The following is a 14,772-nucleotide window of genomic DNA, read 5'->3' on the forward strand; positions in this document are numbered from 1 at the left end:
GAACAAAAATTCAAACACTCAATCATATGGTTCATACCAATTCCTTTGTCCATACATTTTTTCAGCATTTAAGTACTTTAATGATGTCAGAATTGGGTTGTCTTAGGCTCGCTAGATTCGTCCGAGCCACTCGATTCAACTACAACCATGTCAAATTTGTAGTTTAGATCATCATTATTTTAATTTTAAAATTTTCAATTCAAAAATCATCTCAAAATTCATACATATTATATGATTTTTAAAGTCATATCAATATCATTGAAACTAGCAACACAAAGTAAGATATGGTTAATATATGGCTGCGAATTTCAGAGTGAAGTTGAGTGATTTGTAGTGGCTTGCCTTAACACACATTTACTAGATTATTATTATTGCCTATCATATTATATTTAAAATAGATTGAAAGCCACTTCTCTGGTTCTACGTGCAGGATAAAATGCTCCATTACAGCCCTTCGCATAAGAATAGCATTCTTATATTGTGTTGAAAAAAAAATAAAAAATTTGATTTTTAGGATTGAGTTGATAGTTGATACTTTTTAGGGAAGATAGCTCATCATGGAGGATCCTTCAATGAAGGAGAAATTATTTTGTGCGGAGTCCGAACGGAAAGAACCGTCCAGATATGTGAGTGTACATATTTGTACACAGTATGTATTAAATCAGTGTACAGTGTACACACTATTTGTACATAGTATATACGCACTATTTTGTACACTCACAGTACGGACGGTTATTCCCGCTCGTACTCCGCACAAAATAATTTATCTCACTGAAGGGGCAGAAATTGAAAATAAAGAAAGCATCTTATGTTGTCATATGCACGTCTTTTATTTATTATTAACCTTGTAGAATTTCATTATGCTACAATCATTCATTTATATCAGCAAAATCATTTGCATGTTTGGATTTGCAAAGGTAGCTAAAGTAGTAGAGATTAAAACATAAATGGGGTGGTGTAAAGCTAGACTAGGTAAGATGGGTTTGGCTCGTGTGATGCACCGCATCAGGGTCTTCTCATCAACCCCCTCGTAGTCGTAGGTTTATTCATCGAAAGCATAATAAATTCTTTTAGTTCAAATTTGTAAAGCCCTCCCAAAGCATTAGACTTAAAAGTTGCATTAAAAAAGAAAAGAAAAGAAAAAAAGAAAGCCTACCAACCATGGCTTGTGAAGCCCCACTGCATTTAACAAAGTTGACTACTTTTAAAGATGTTGTACATTATTTATTTTTTAAATATTTATGATTCATTTGGGACAGCTTATAGCATAATTTAAAAAGAAAAATTGTGAAAAAATAGCGTTTAAAAGCTATCCAAAACGAAACTTTAGTTAGAATTCATACAAATTGATATCATTTGTTTCATAAAGCTTTGGAAATTTATTGGGACGATAGCCTAATCAGCCTTACCAATTTTGGAAAAAATAAAGATACCTATGCACATACGTGAAACATGTATTAGAAAATTCTAAGAGCGTAAAATAGCCTAAACACTTCAAAAATTTAGAATTAAATTATAAATATTAATTTAAATTCTAGTAATAGCATAAAGTGATGATAAATTAGGAATTAATTCATTAATTCGATAAAGGTACAGCACTACACGGATATCACATAAAATTTATGCATCAATGTTATGAATAAAAGTTCAAAATGCACGACGCTTATTCAGTCGACTAGGGTTATCGATCGAGGTCCTAAATTTAAGCTTGCTAGCTGCTAGGTCATCCAAGGATATAGTAGGGGTGTCAATTTTTGACACGTCACGAAACACGATCCGAACCCGACCCAAAAAAATCCGGGTTCGGGTCAACCCAAACCCGAAACGGGTCGGGTTCGGGTTGAAGAAATCAACCCGTTTTAAAAATCGGGTCGGGTTCGGATTGACACGGAAACACGAAATTGACCCGAAAGTGACACAAAAACTCATATTTGACCCGAAAATCCGAGTTTGACCCGTTTTTACCCGATTTTGACCCGAAAAACGAAGATTGACCCGATTTTTGACCCGAAACTAGCAATTCCGGGTCATTCGTGTCGGGTCGGATTGACCCGAACCCGAATCGGGTCGGATTCGGGTCCAGAAAACCTGACCCGTTTTTAAAAACGGGTCGGGTTCGGGTTGACCCGAACAGTGCCGGGTCAGTTCCGGGTTCGACCCGAACTCGACCCGTTGACCCGAATTGACACCCCTAGGATATAGTGAAATGTTGCTGTGTGGTACATAAAACAAGTTAAAAATTCACATATATTCCTCGATATACTCTGGAGCTTTGTGAAGAGACGAATGATTGTTAATCTGATCCCCTGATCACTATTGCCTATGTTTATCTAATAGTAGCTGACTCAAAATATTATTTAATTTTAAATTTTGCCAATTATATACAGCTTCAATAATTATAAAATTTTATGATTATTTTATAATGAGATCCACATATACTTAAAAATTTAGCTCAAATCTCATTTAAATAAAATTAAATAATTTGAATTAAGCACAAATCAAATTTAAGTGATTTGCAATTTTTATAAAAAATCAGATTTTTTGAATTAATCGCCTCCGAAGTCCGAAGTCAGCGTCCGCCTCTTTCACACGTATTCTTTTGCCGTTTGTGTAAGGCTCGAATCGATACTTATCCCTCGCTTGGAGATGATGGCTCTCTTCCAATGGCGGTTCAACTTTCAATAACGGCGCTGCTCCTCTTTCTTGCCTCCTTCTTTGCTTTCTTCATCGCCTATCTGCACGCTAAGCGGCGGAGGTGGCGCTGTCGAGATTCCGCCGCTGAATCGCCGCTGTGTCAGCTGGAAACCGACGGTGATACGTCTCTGCCCCAGCCTCCGCTCTCGTCTGTGGGCGGAGAGGAGGCGGAGAAGCAGAGGGGGGAGGAAGGGAGGAAGAAGAAGAGAGGAAGGAAGAAGCGAATGGAGAGAAGGCTGGAAGGCGGCGAGGACGCTGCAGCGTGCCGCACGAGTGGGGAGGGGAGAGCGGATTTTCCCTATCCATTTTCTTCATGCACGAGCGCGACTCAGAGGAAGATTAAGTTGCAGTACGATGAGATAGTGAAGTCCAACGAGGCGAAGGCATTGACCATGGCTCAGGTCATTCTCGGTTTCATTCCTTCTAAGCATTTTTTCTTTTCTTAATTTTATTTTTTTAAGCAATTATAGGATGCTCGATTTTCTTTGGCGATTTTGTTGAATTGGTCGCAGAGAGGGCGAATTGGAAATTGGGAAGGGAAAATTCGGAGACTTGCTGCGCTGTTGTTTGACATTTTAGAAATTTAAAGTTTTTCTTGATTTTTCTGTCTACTTAACAAAACAGCGGAGAAATATTCCAGTTATTTCTTAGAGTTTTGAGCACGAACTTAATTTTTTTAGCAGTAGAGGGATATGCCACCGGAGCTATTGTTCATTGGCAAATGTGGATATCTGAATTTTTATTGTTATCTTTCATTTTTGAGGCTGAAGTTGTATTCAGCTTAATTTTTCATATGAACGGATTGAACGCTCAACTCATTCACATTTCAAATTTTCTGTGCTAGGGAGCATAGCTGCATTTGCATAGAACTAATAAGCCAGGGCCATCTTTTCATTGATATTCGCTCCTTTCCAGAGAAACTAAGCTCTAACAGCTTCCTGCTTCATCTATTTCATTTTTCTGGTTACATTGAAAGAAAGGTATATATTGGAGAGTTGTTGAGTTGTCTTTCCATATAAATTATTTTGTTTGACACTCAACCGATCTACATTCATATCTAATCTCCACAATCTGACGTACTAAAGCACTACAAACTCTTTCACTCAAACAGCAGGTGAAGAAACCTTCACAACCTCACTCTCTTCTTCATGATTGGGTGAAACCCAAATAACTATCCATAACGAGCTAGGAAACCCAAAACCCAATACAAAATTGCACAATAAAATACCTGTCTGAAGTTCTATTGAAGATTGTTGGTGAATAAAGTAATTGGAGACTTTTCAGGGACATTTGATTTTCATCATAAAGCTTTCCTAAATGATCTTATAAGATAATGACTTAGATTTTACGAATCCATTAATATTTTCCTCTCCAAACATGTATTTGCAGACCAAAAAGTCATCTTAAAATAACTCAAAATATTCCTTAGTGAAAAGATTTCAAAACACTTTTCCAATGGGCTACAAAAGTTAGCCTTTATTCGGCTAAAATGTGACCCTAGTGCAGATAAACTGATAAACTAGATTCACTTTGATGTTTAGTGTTTTTCTCAGGTTCAGGAAGAAATAGCTAATTTTTTGAAAAATCATAAATTTTTTTAATAAAAAATATATAAAATTTTATGTAAACAACTTCATGAAATTAAAATTAAGCCAAAATTCATTAAATATATCATAGTTACTTCATTAACCTTCATAATAATCTAAAATGTGTTGAATGTCTTGTAAACCTTTCTTCACTCAAAATTTTGTGTCTTTTTAGGAGAAGCTACTTCAGGTTTTCTCGGTAGATCATTTTGTATTTCCATTTGGTTTGATAATGATATAGGCGAGTTTATATGACTCTTCTGGGTCATGCAAAGCCCCTTCAGTCTACTTTATGATTAGTTCTAATTTGCATTATTTTTTAATGTCTCATACCTAGGTAAGTTTAATCTCTTGATCTCACTAAGAATATGCATGGGGTGTCATACTTTGTTTGATTGATTGGCATGTTGATGTTGGCATACTCTTCCTGTTGAGTCTGACCCAATTGACCGAGGTGAATGGTCAACGCAAAACTAGTTTGTCTTATAGTGCTTCTGAGAACTTAGTTCTATTCAGTCAATAGTAGTTGGCCATCTGTGCCAGGCTAGAGTAAACTCAAATTTTAGTGTTGGATGAGTAGTTAACAAAATCCAGCTAATTGCAGAACTTCTTTCTTCGTTTCCATGTGGATGACTTGGATTTTCTTTGCGAAGGAAACCATTTTTGTCGATCTCAGCCTTATGACAACCGATACACCCTTTCACTCTAAGGACATCAGTACTTCTAAGTCATACATTTCTGACTCCTATTAATGTTCTAAACACACCATCATGCATCTTCAATTGTGTCATGCTAATATTGATATGCAACATTTTTTTTTGTAAGAGCGTAGCCACTGACAAATGGCTCCTAAGTGAAAAAACAACAACTTATTATGGCACATGTAAGGTAAGCAAGTTGCCAAGCTTAACTACAATATGCTCATCGTTGCATTTTCTCCATCATTTATCAAATTAGCATTAACTAAATATACACCCAAACAATATGTAACAATATTAACATCTACTAGCTTGTCCTCCTAATGGTTGTCACCAGCGCACTTTTCTATCCTCTTTAAAACATGTCAATTTCTCTTAAGATGCAATGTTTCTTTCAATAAAAGCAAGCCTTTCCCTTGTATCTCCAATGAGACTTACTTCTATCTTTGTTGAATTCAGATTTGTCCAGTGGTTGATACCTGAATTTACTAGCATATTTGCCTAGTGAACTGAGAATCTACTAGTGGGAATGGAGAGTATATGTAGTTGGCGAGTCGTCTAATAAGGTAGACTAATGGTGAAGGGAGCCCGAGGTCGCCTTGTTGTGAAAGGTGAGGAATGTCATTTGCAGGGATGAAGCATCCCTGGGCCTAGTAGTGGTAACCGAATGGAGTGTGACATCCTTGGGGTAGGCACTTTTCTGTAGCTAAGTCTAGCAAGCTTGGAGGAGGATTTGATTGAGATGACTAACAATCTATTCACTTAGTGAGGAGCTTCTTGGTCGTCTAGCATATGGCAAGCCCCTTGGCGGATGTGAGCGAGTGACGCACTTCGTTCCCCTTGGGCGAGTACCTCTGCTGGCCTTGAGCAAGTCCTTTGATTGATCTTCTTCAATGAGGGAGTACACTCATCGCTACGGGTGTCAATATATGATACGACCTGAATTCGACCAAAATTTTTTGGTCTAGGTCAACTTGTTTGAAAATGGGTCGGGTTTGGGTTCCTTATTCTGACCCGATTGCAATTTTGGGTCGGGTTTGAGTCAAACCGAAAGCAACCCAAAATTGTCTCGTTTCACTCTCCATCGTGGTTGCCTGCTTGTCCCGCTCGCGCGTTGGACGCCTTGCCCGCTGGCCCTATCGCGCTTGCTCGCACTCTCAACCGCCCACGCTCAATCACCCATAACACTCAAACCGGTTCAGCGAGTCGGGTTAGGTCGAATCGGGTTAGAGGTGGGTCTGGGTTTGTGACACGTTTGGCTAATTGAGTTGGTTTAAGTCGGGTCAATTTCGAGTTGGACCCGAATCCGACCCGAAACCTCATTTTGACAGCCCTACTCATTGCGACCTAGTGGCTACCTATTATAACACCTAAGAAGGCGATCTTGATTCGAGGTAGATTACTTCTTAAAGGATCTTCCCTAACCAAATCCATTCGTGGGCATTTCATTTATAACACTTTCAAGCTTAGCAGCACTTTTTAGAAATAAATGAGTCCTTAACATTCTTTTTACTCGATACTATCTTTATTCTTCAATATGGTGCCATGGAATGCTTGTAAGAGGGAGACATGATTTTAGAACTTAGGTTGCATCAATTTGACATCAAAGCATTAGGTTGTTTGGCGAGTCTTCCTTTTTCTTAAAAAAAGGATAGTCAAAATAATCAAGCGGGTTGGCAACGTATGTTTATGCAACAAATGGTTAATCTACAATAATAAATTGAAGTAATGGCTAATACTCATACAATACATTAGGTGCACCGACGATTCTTTGTTAAATGGAGTGGACGTCCCCTGACTGACTGTACTTGGATTGAAGCTGAGGAGTTGCAGCTTCGTCATCCTGATATCTACCAGCGTATTATTGAGACATTCTCATCAGGAGATGGGATTCTTCCACCAGGGAAGAATTGAAATGGTCAAGAATTTACATTTTATGTTTTTTTTTTGTTGAATGCTATGTTTATTTTGTAATGCCCTATGATGAAAAACAATCGATGATTATGCTGGGTTCGGTGCTCTCAGGTCAGTTCACACCGTTGTCTTTCCACTCGTGTTGATCTTGCCCCTTGGTGACTGGTTGGGTGATTATTTATGGGTTGTTTCTTTACCTTATTGGTCTTGGCCCATTTCTTCTGCTTTATTAATGGCTTCTTAAGTTTTTTCCATGCTGTCCACGCGGTTTCCATGTTGGCTGTTTGGTTTCCATGTTGTCCGCTTGATTTCCATACTATCTTTTCATTTTCCTTGCTGTCTTTTCGTTTTTCATGTTGTCCACTCGATTTCCTTGTTGCTATCCACTCGGTTTCCTTGCTGTTCACTCGGTTTCCTTGCTGTTGGCTGCTCGGTTTTCGAATTGTTGTTTCCTTGTGTAGAAAGCTTTGGCTTCTTCACTTGTGGGCTGATTTGGGTGGGTTTTATTGGTTGTTTTATCCAGTAAATGCTCTTCCCCCTTCTTTCTCCTATAAATTGGGGATAGATTGCTTTGTGGAAAAAAAAAAGAGTTTTGAAAAGAAAAAAAAATGTTAACCTGAGGGCTTTTTTAAGCTTGCGAGCTGGTTTCTCCCTATCCACTATTACTTCGTCTCGGTCTTCTTTTTACTTCTTCTCTCCACGATTTCCTTTCCACCTGTATCATTCTTCTCTAAACTATTGCGAGTTAATCATTTTAAACCCGAGGGTTTCTTCTAAGATTGAGCGCTGTCTTCTACCTTCTCGCAACTTCTTTGTTTCGGTCTTCTTTCTACTTCTTCTCTCCACGATTTTTCCTTCCACCTGTATCTTTCTTTTCTAAACTATTATGAGTAGTAAGTGATGATGTGCCTTGTTCTTTTGGTATTTGTCGGAGTAGCAAAGTCCTGTATTGGGTCATAATTTCTTTAGTGGTTAGCTGTGTGGTGGTTAGTTGTTTTGTCTTTTCCTTTGAGCACCTTCCCTAGTTTGTATTTGCATGTGAGGTAATCATTCGTGGTTGTTCTGAGAGTTTATAGATTATGTGTTTTGTTATTTATTTTTTCTTATGCAACTTCCTAACAAATTTTGTATATTAATTTTCTACTAAGTGTCCATCATTTTGGTGTTTGTTTATGTGAAATTGAAAGGAACTATCTTAATTTGTATTCCTAGTGTTCTCAAACTTAGTTTAAGAACTTAGGTTGCATTAATGTGTAACAAATATAATATCTAATTTTGATAAAATTTCTTGGTCTCCTTTCAATCATACATAACGACTCCAATTTTAGTCACAACCCATATAATGTTGTTTCATCTTTAAGACCTCATCCTCAAAATACTATTGTACAAAAAAAAGAGATTTTTCATCCGTTTTTATTTTATTTTTCTTCACGCATGGTCTTAGGCATATTCAAATGCTTAATAAGTGTTTGCATATGTTTGTTAGGATATCTTACAGTATAGTTAATCATAACTCAAAACCCTTTGATCCATTAAACTTCTCAATCTCATACTTCATGATCATTATCTTTTGTATTTGTCTCTAATACTAAATCTAAGTAAAAAAAAATTAGCTTTTGCACGAAAACATCATCCAAGGGCAAAAATTATAGGAAAAAAAAAAAGATCAAGCACAACAAAATGATAGCAATATTTATATGTTTTGGCCATGTTGATATCCCTTTTGATTTAGGCTTGTTGTTCGGTCTAGGCTTGCCTCTATCATCTATCCATATATACTCCGAATGGGTTACACGTAGACAATCTTAAGTGTATCACAATGACAAGGGATTGGGTATGCAAAGTACCCCCTTTGTGATGTTAAAAATGATGTAGACTTGTTGGCGAAAAGTCCTTATGTTTTACCTTTCATTTGTATGATTTTTAGGGGTAAGGAGATCTAGTTGTGTTCACCACAAGGTCTTAGTATTCTCAAAATTTTATTTGTTTCTTTCGGAAAAGTAGGGTCTTAATGTGGATCCAATGAGGCTTTAAACCTAAGAATTGAGTGACATGTTAACTCATTATTTTGATTAAATTCTTGCAATTTACTTTTTGGAATTGGAGATCATAAATAGTTGAATTGACTTGAGAAATTAGTCCCATATTCTTTGTGTTTTCCTTCCTTTTTATGAATATGAGGGCTTTGCATGAGCCAAGGGAGAAAAGAAAAGGCGAATCTCTAATGAAACACCGCCTTAACACTCAATTGGATGAAAAGGTGGCTTTGTTATAACCTTGTTGTGCTATCCATTTTAAGTTGTAATCTTAAACTCAATTGTCACTTCTTACCACCTTCGCTTCTTTCCTCTTGCAATTCCATTGCTTTCCAACCTTCACAGCTTTCATTTGATATTGACACTCTTGTCTCTTATAAAGAGCTGCTAAACAATTAAAATAAATAGGTATAGTAGTACCATAAAAGGAAAGTTCAAGCTCCGGGTCAGATTTGTGAATTCTTCAAATTGAAAATCTTTGCAAGGAGGTTCGAGGGGAATTTGCTTGCGATTGGAGAAAAGAGCATGATATCCCCTAATCAAGGAACAAAGAGATTCTTTATTTTCACTTTATATTTAGAAGATAGAAGATTGATATGGAAGAGAATGTTACATATTTGATAATCTTGTGTCACCCACAAATTACATCTTAGATAAATATTGTGAAAAAAAATTGTTAGTCTGTGTATTGAAACCCACTTGAATTAGATCTTCCAAGTCTTGTGATTGGCGACTTTAAAAGAAGATAAGTTTTGTCGGGTGAAGATAAAAATTTCCGTAAATTAGAGATATAATCCAACCATCTTCGATTGTAGCCATATGATACACCTTAAAAAAAAAAACCTAGATGAGGTCCCACTTAGGTTCCAATTTTTCATGCGAGTGTAGACAAAGGACCTTTAGATCATGAGCACCATGCTTCCTTCTTTGAATGATCTCCTGTGGGCCAACTTTTCAAAGTCGTGAACCATGTGTGATTGGTCGATCTCCATTTTTGTATGTGCCTTGAGGTTTTGCTCATCGAAGGATTCCAACTCGAAGGTATCTCTCTTCCATTCTTTGGCCAGCAAGCAGAAAAGTGATATCTTAGGGTGTGCTAGCCCGTGTACTCTTCTACTTATTCTGCGAGACTCCATCCAAATTCACCACTCACATGTTGGTTGGTGTTCTATTCTTTGATTTTATACTATGCTTTACTCTTTCATTTGTCGCCCTAGTCATAGGTTTCTTCCTGCCCCAACCCAACATTTTAGATTGTTATGCCAAGGCAATACACACTTCTGCAGTTACTCATTCAATTAAGAGCCTTTCTTCTCTATTTAAATAGAAGGCCAGTTCAATATCATACCCTAAACAACTGAATGGATTAAGGTAGGATTTGGATTTGAAAAAATAAAAAAATTGCTATTTTTAACTCTTTTTTAAAAAATTTGATCTGCTGCAGTTCGAACACAACAATATTCATCCTTTTGGGGCAATGCTCTTAATGGTTAATTGATCATTCACTATTCCTTGAATTATGAGAGGATAGAATGGAAGGAAACTAATGAAAGACTGATCTCAAGCTTGTTGGATGTCCAATGACTCAACATAATTAAGGTTTGCATGTAATTATACACAACCTTTTGGACACGGTGGTAGGAGCCTTCATATTGCCATTATGCCTTGCTGATGTACTTTTTTAGTTTTTGTAGCCTCGTTTTCTGATTGCAAGCTTACTGGATGTCTAATGATTTGGTAGAGTGGAAGCCTATAACCTGCAACACATGACTCTTTAGGCATGATGGTGAAGTCTTTACACCATTGCTCCACCTTGGTTTCCAACTCCAAACTTACTTGATGCCTAATAACCCAATAAAGTTGACACCAAAAACTAGCCACACATCATCTTTTGGATGTAACGGAGAGACCCAAGTCTCCATGGCATCCACAATTGATCAAAATCTCACTAGGCTTATGAAGACCTAGTATAGCAGAGCTGATTGTCTCCCATACACGTCCTTGTGCTAGATTTTTATTAAAGTTCTACCAAAATTCCATTAAAATGCCATGAACTAGAAATTTCCAATGAATCACTCATGATTAGTTGGCGCAGCTGTACTTAACAATCGTATGAATTAGAAGTAAGGATATTCTCACTGATTGTTGGGTTATGAGGGATATAGATGATGTAGGACTAGCATTTGAAGACTTGCATTATGAAATTAAACGCAAGTTGAATTTAAAATCAACAAGCTATGGAAAAGTAGTTTTGGGAGAGGGAAAATTGAACTTTGCAATTAATGGGTCAATTTCCCATTAATTAACATGAAGAGTTCTAAGAGTGGGCCAACCATGGGGAAAGGAAAGCGGTCGTGGCTTTTCCAATTCCCAACTAATTTTGAAAATGAAAATAAGGAGAGACAATTATTGTGTCAACTTTCTCTTAATTAACATGAAGGGTTCCAAGATACAAGTGGGGTCCAATTGGAATCCCAAAGGTCAAAATTTTATATTTGGAAAATTTTGGATTGGGAACTTGGATGGGGAGCTGATGGGGGTAGGCTTGCCGTGGGCGGTGGAAGGGGAAGGGGTGGCTGGCCGAGAAAGGGAGGGGAAGAGGGGTTGACCGGCGGTTAGGGAGGAAGGAGGGAAAGGGGAAGAGAAACAAGGGAAAAACCAAGAGCTCACTTTAATGGACTGTTGGGTACTTCATTTGCCTTCTCCTAAGGCTGCACCACTCCACCACACTCACTCTCACTCAAGAGAAAGGGCTGAAATCAGAATTCATTCAAAAATAATCATCATAAAAAATTGTTTATAGGGCTGCAAGGAAAAACTAAATCTATTACATCCTTAAAAGAGTTGTGAAACGTAATTAGTAAGTCCACAAAATATTTTTGACAGGGCCGCAAGATAGCTGCAGAGCAATCATTGACCCAAGGCTAAGTTCCACAGTTACACACACACACACACACACATATATATATATATATATATATATATATATATATATATTATTTTCCTTTGATGACTCATAGCATGTGCGTCCGCCACTCATGTACATAAAAATCTTATTTCAGGCCCAATTTGATGTTTTGTCTTTTTATTTTTTATTTTTTTGTAATTGCCACCTGCTCGACTCTTCGCCTCACGTGGTATGGGGCTGTTGGTGGCGTGATTATTGAATGGGAGAGTATGTTCTAGATATCTAAGCATAAACTTTTCTAGGAACTTTGTATGAAGTTCTTACATGCATGGATTGGTTTGTAGTTTGTACAACATTTTGCTCTTTGATAAAACTTCCATGGGAAAGTTTTACGAACTTTGGAGGTGTTTTACGTTTGTTTTTTTATGCTAAAAGCAGAAATCATCATTTCTCCATGTCTATATCAGGTAGGACAATTTGTGAACTGCCTTGTGGATGCAAGAAATGAACTACAGCACAAGTATGTAGTCTTATTAGAATGCCATTCTGTTTGCCCACTCTTTTAATCCTTTTCTGTTTATCATCCATCAAATAAATTCTTTTGTTATCCTTTAACAGATCTGAGATCATCCAGCGAAGTTTTAAGATTAAGAAGGCATTACTGTTCAAAGCAGATAAATCAACTTTCGATCGACTTTGCCAGCAGGTTTGTTGTATATCTATTATGCTTTTCAAGGGAGCTGCGCTCTCTTGTTGCTTCCATTATTGCTCTACTGTAATATGCAGGTGTACAAGTTAGAAGCAGAACACAAGAGATTAGAGGAGGATGCAGCTGTTTATAATCTCCTCCAGGAGCAGCTTAAGCTATCCCCAGCTTACAAGACGGTATTTGCAGCTCCAATCTATGTGATATTAAGGCTTCTTTTGGGACGGTTTTTTTTACTGCTTCTTAAAACGGTTTTCTAGTAAAAAAAATTAATTTTTTTAATTGAAAAGTCGTTTTAAGAAGCACTAAAAAAACCATCCCAAACGAAGCCTAAACATGCCAGAATTATAACTATGTTCTTCTCAACTCTGATGATAGATACTAGAGGTTGGAACTAGCATGGAGCCGAAGGATGCTGTGGACGAGGCCATGGATTTCTCTGAAATATCTTTCGAGGAGTTACTAGCTCAGGAGAAAAAAGATTCATTCTGGTGAGTTGCAATTTGCAAATCCTGACCATTAAGATCTACAAACCAGCAATGGAAGTTTTGTCACTTTCCTTTTGTTTGCAGGGTAAGAAATGGCAAGCTTAGATCAATTTCGAGCTAGAACAATTGAAGATCTCCAATTTATTCATCTGTTGATCTATGTTTTAACAGTTTGTACAGTTTGTTTTTCTTTTGATCATTGACCATTATAGGGATGATTAGATGTTTTCAGATCTGAAATAGTTGATGATGAAGTTCAAACACTAATTTCTGGAACTTTGATCTTACCTGGAATGTAAATGGATCTATTTTGCATTGCAATAGTTCTTCCCTACAGTTAAGAGTTGGTAATGCTTGAATATGTAAAAACTTTCAGTGGTAGTAAGCTTCGATAAGTTATTTGCTAGCTTCTTTACTCAAAGCTACATGACTTGAGTGATTTATTATTTAATTTCTATCTGTTTATGTAGCAATAAAATGGTCTATTCTATTCTCTTAGTGAGGCTGTGTTCTTTAAGAATTTGGTGGTGTCTTAGTGGTAGGTTTGTGATTTTGATGTTATTGTAATGCCAAATCCGGACCTTGGGTGGTTTGTGGTTTATTATCCTTAAAGAAATTGAATTGTAGGGCATAATTTTTGTGGTCAAGCGTAAGAGAGAGAGGGAGGGAGGGAGAGATTTCAAAAAAGTATTTGACTATTTTTGTATGGCTAATTTAGGCTTCGTTTGGAACGGCTTTCTTACTGCTTCTTAAAACAGTTTTTTCGTATAAAATTTTTAATTTTTAAACTGCAAAATTGTTTGGACGACTTTTTTAGTGCTTCATAAAGCAGCTTTCTGGCATAAAACATTTAAGAGGGATTTACATACATACCATTTTATTTCATACTATTTATATATCTAATACATTAAATTTTAATATTATATGTCTATCACTCATAGAATATATATGGGTGCATGGAATGAAATATTAAAGTTTATAGGGTAGTATAGGTGGTAAGAATAAAATATAAGAGTTGATACGTCATCATGAAATTATCTTGATCGGGCACTAATCTTGAGGAATAAATCAAGTTGGAAACTTCAAAATTTAATTATGGATCATCTGAACTCCGATTTCAGCAAACTTACTATCAAACTAATTGTCTCGGAAATACAAATCCAACGATACCAAATTCGACTCAATTTGAGCCCAAATGGGTCCAAATCAAGGACCCAAAGCGATGTTGGAAGATTCGAACCACAACTTGAGTTACCAAACGGTTTCCAAACATAACATGCTTATAATAGAATTGAGCGGCTCGACGAGACGAATCCAACGAGCCCAAGATTGCCAAATTCCGACATCATTAAGGCCTTCAAATATCTGACGAACGGTCTATGCTCAAGGGATTCAATATCGGCCGTCCACTCGAACCACTCCTGATTCGCCCATGATCTATCACCTATTTATGGGCCACGCCACTCCAGAAATTTATAAATATACCCCTCATTTCTCTTGTGAGGGGGGCCCAAGCAAGAAGCATTAAGTAAGAAGAAGAGAAGGATAGAAGGGAAGAAACTCCTCGACCACCGACGCCAGAGTTCTGCCCGGCGTTCAAGCAACGCCAGAATTCTGCCATGCATACAAGGAACACCCGAATTCTGCTCAACATTCAAGTGACACTAGAGTTTCACCCGAACTCCGTGACACCGGAATTCTGCCTGACTTCCACGGGACGCTAGAATTCCACCTGACCTCCA

The 14,772-nt window shown here is 37.2% G+C and overlaps 1 protein-coding gene across 1 annotated transcript; it reads left to right on the forward strand.

Annotated features, from left to right (window-relative positions):
• Positions 1–2,576: 2,576 nt before the first annotated feature.
• On the forward strand, positions 2,577–13,432 carry LOC110105284. The gene is made up of 6 exons (XM_020834727.2): positions 2,577–3,095; positions 12,304–12,356; positions 12,455–12,542; positions 12,623–12,721; positions 12,921–13,033; positions 13,115–13,432. The coding sequence occupies exons 1-6, from the start codon at positions 2,664–2,666 to the stop codon at positions 13,149–13,151; spliced, it is 822 nt and encodes a 273-aa protein (XP_020690386.1). The 5' UTR covers positions 2,577–2,663; the 3' UTR covers positions 13,152–13,432.
• Positions 13,433–14,772: the final 1,340 nt, after the last annotated feature.

This window comes from Dendrobium catenatum, unplaced genomic scaffold (assembly GCF_001605985.2).
Source record: "Dendrobium catenatum unplaced genomic scaffold, ASM160598v2 fragScaff_scaffold_370, whole genome shotgun sequence".
In the NCBI taxonomy this organism is placed as follows: Eukaryota; Viridiplantae; Streptophyta; class Magnoliopsida; order Asparagales; family Orchidaceae; genus Dendrobium; species Dendrobium catenatum.

Bases quoted from the DNA above. Each gene is read 5' to 3' on its own strand.
- LOC110105284 (XM_020834727.2), top strand. From the start codon at position 2,664: ATGGCGGTTCAACTTTCAATAACGGCGCTGCTCCTCTTTCTTGCCTCC. The intron at 3,096-12,303 runs GTCATTCTCGGT...TGTCTATATCAG, and splicing joins AGGCATTGACCATGGCTCAG to GTAGGACAATTTGTGAACTG. The intron at 12,722-12,920 runs GTATTTGCAGCT...CTCTGATGATAG, and splicing joins TATCCCCAGCTTACAAGACG to ATACTAGAGGTTGGAACTAG.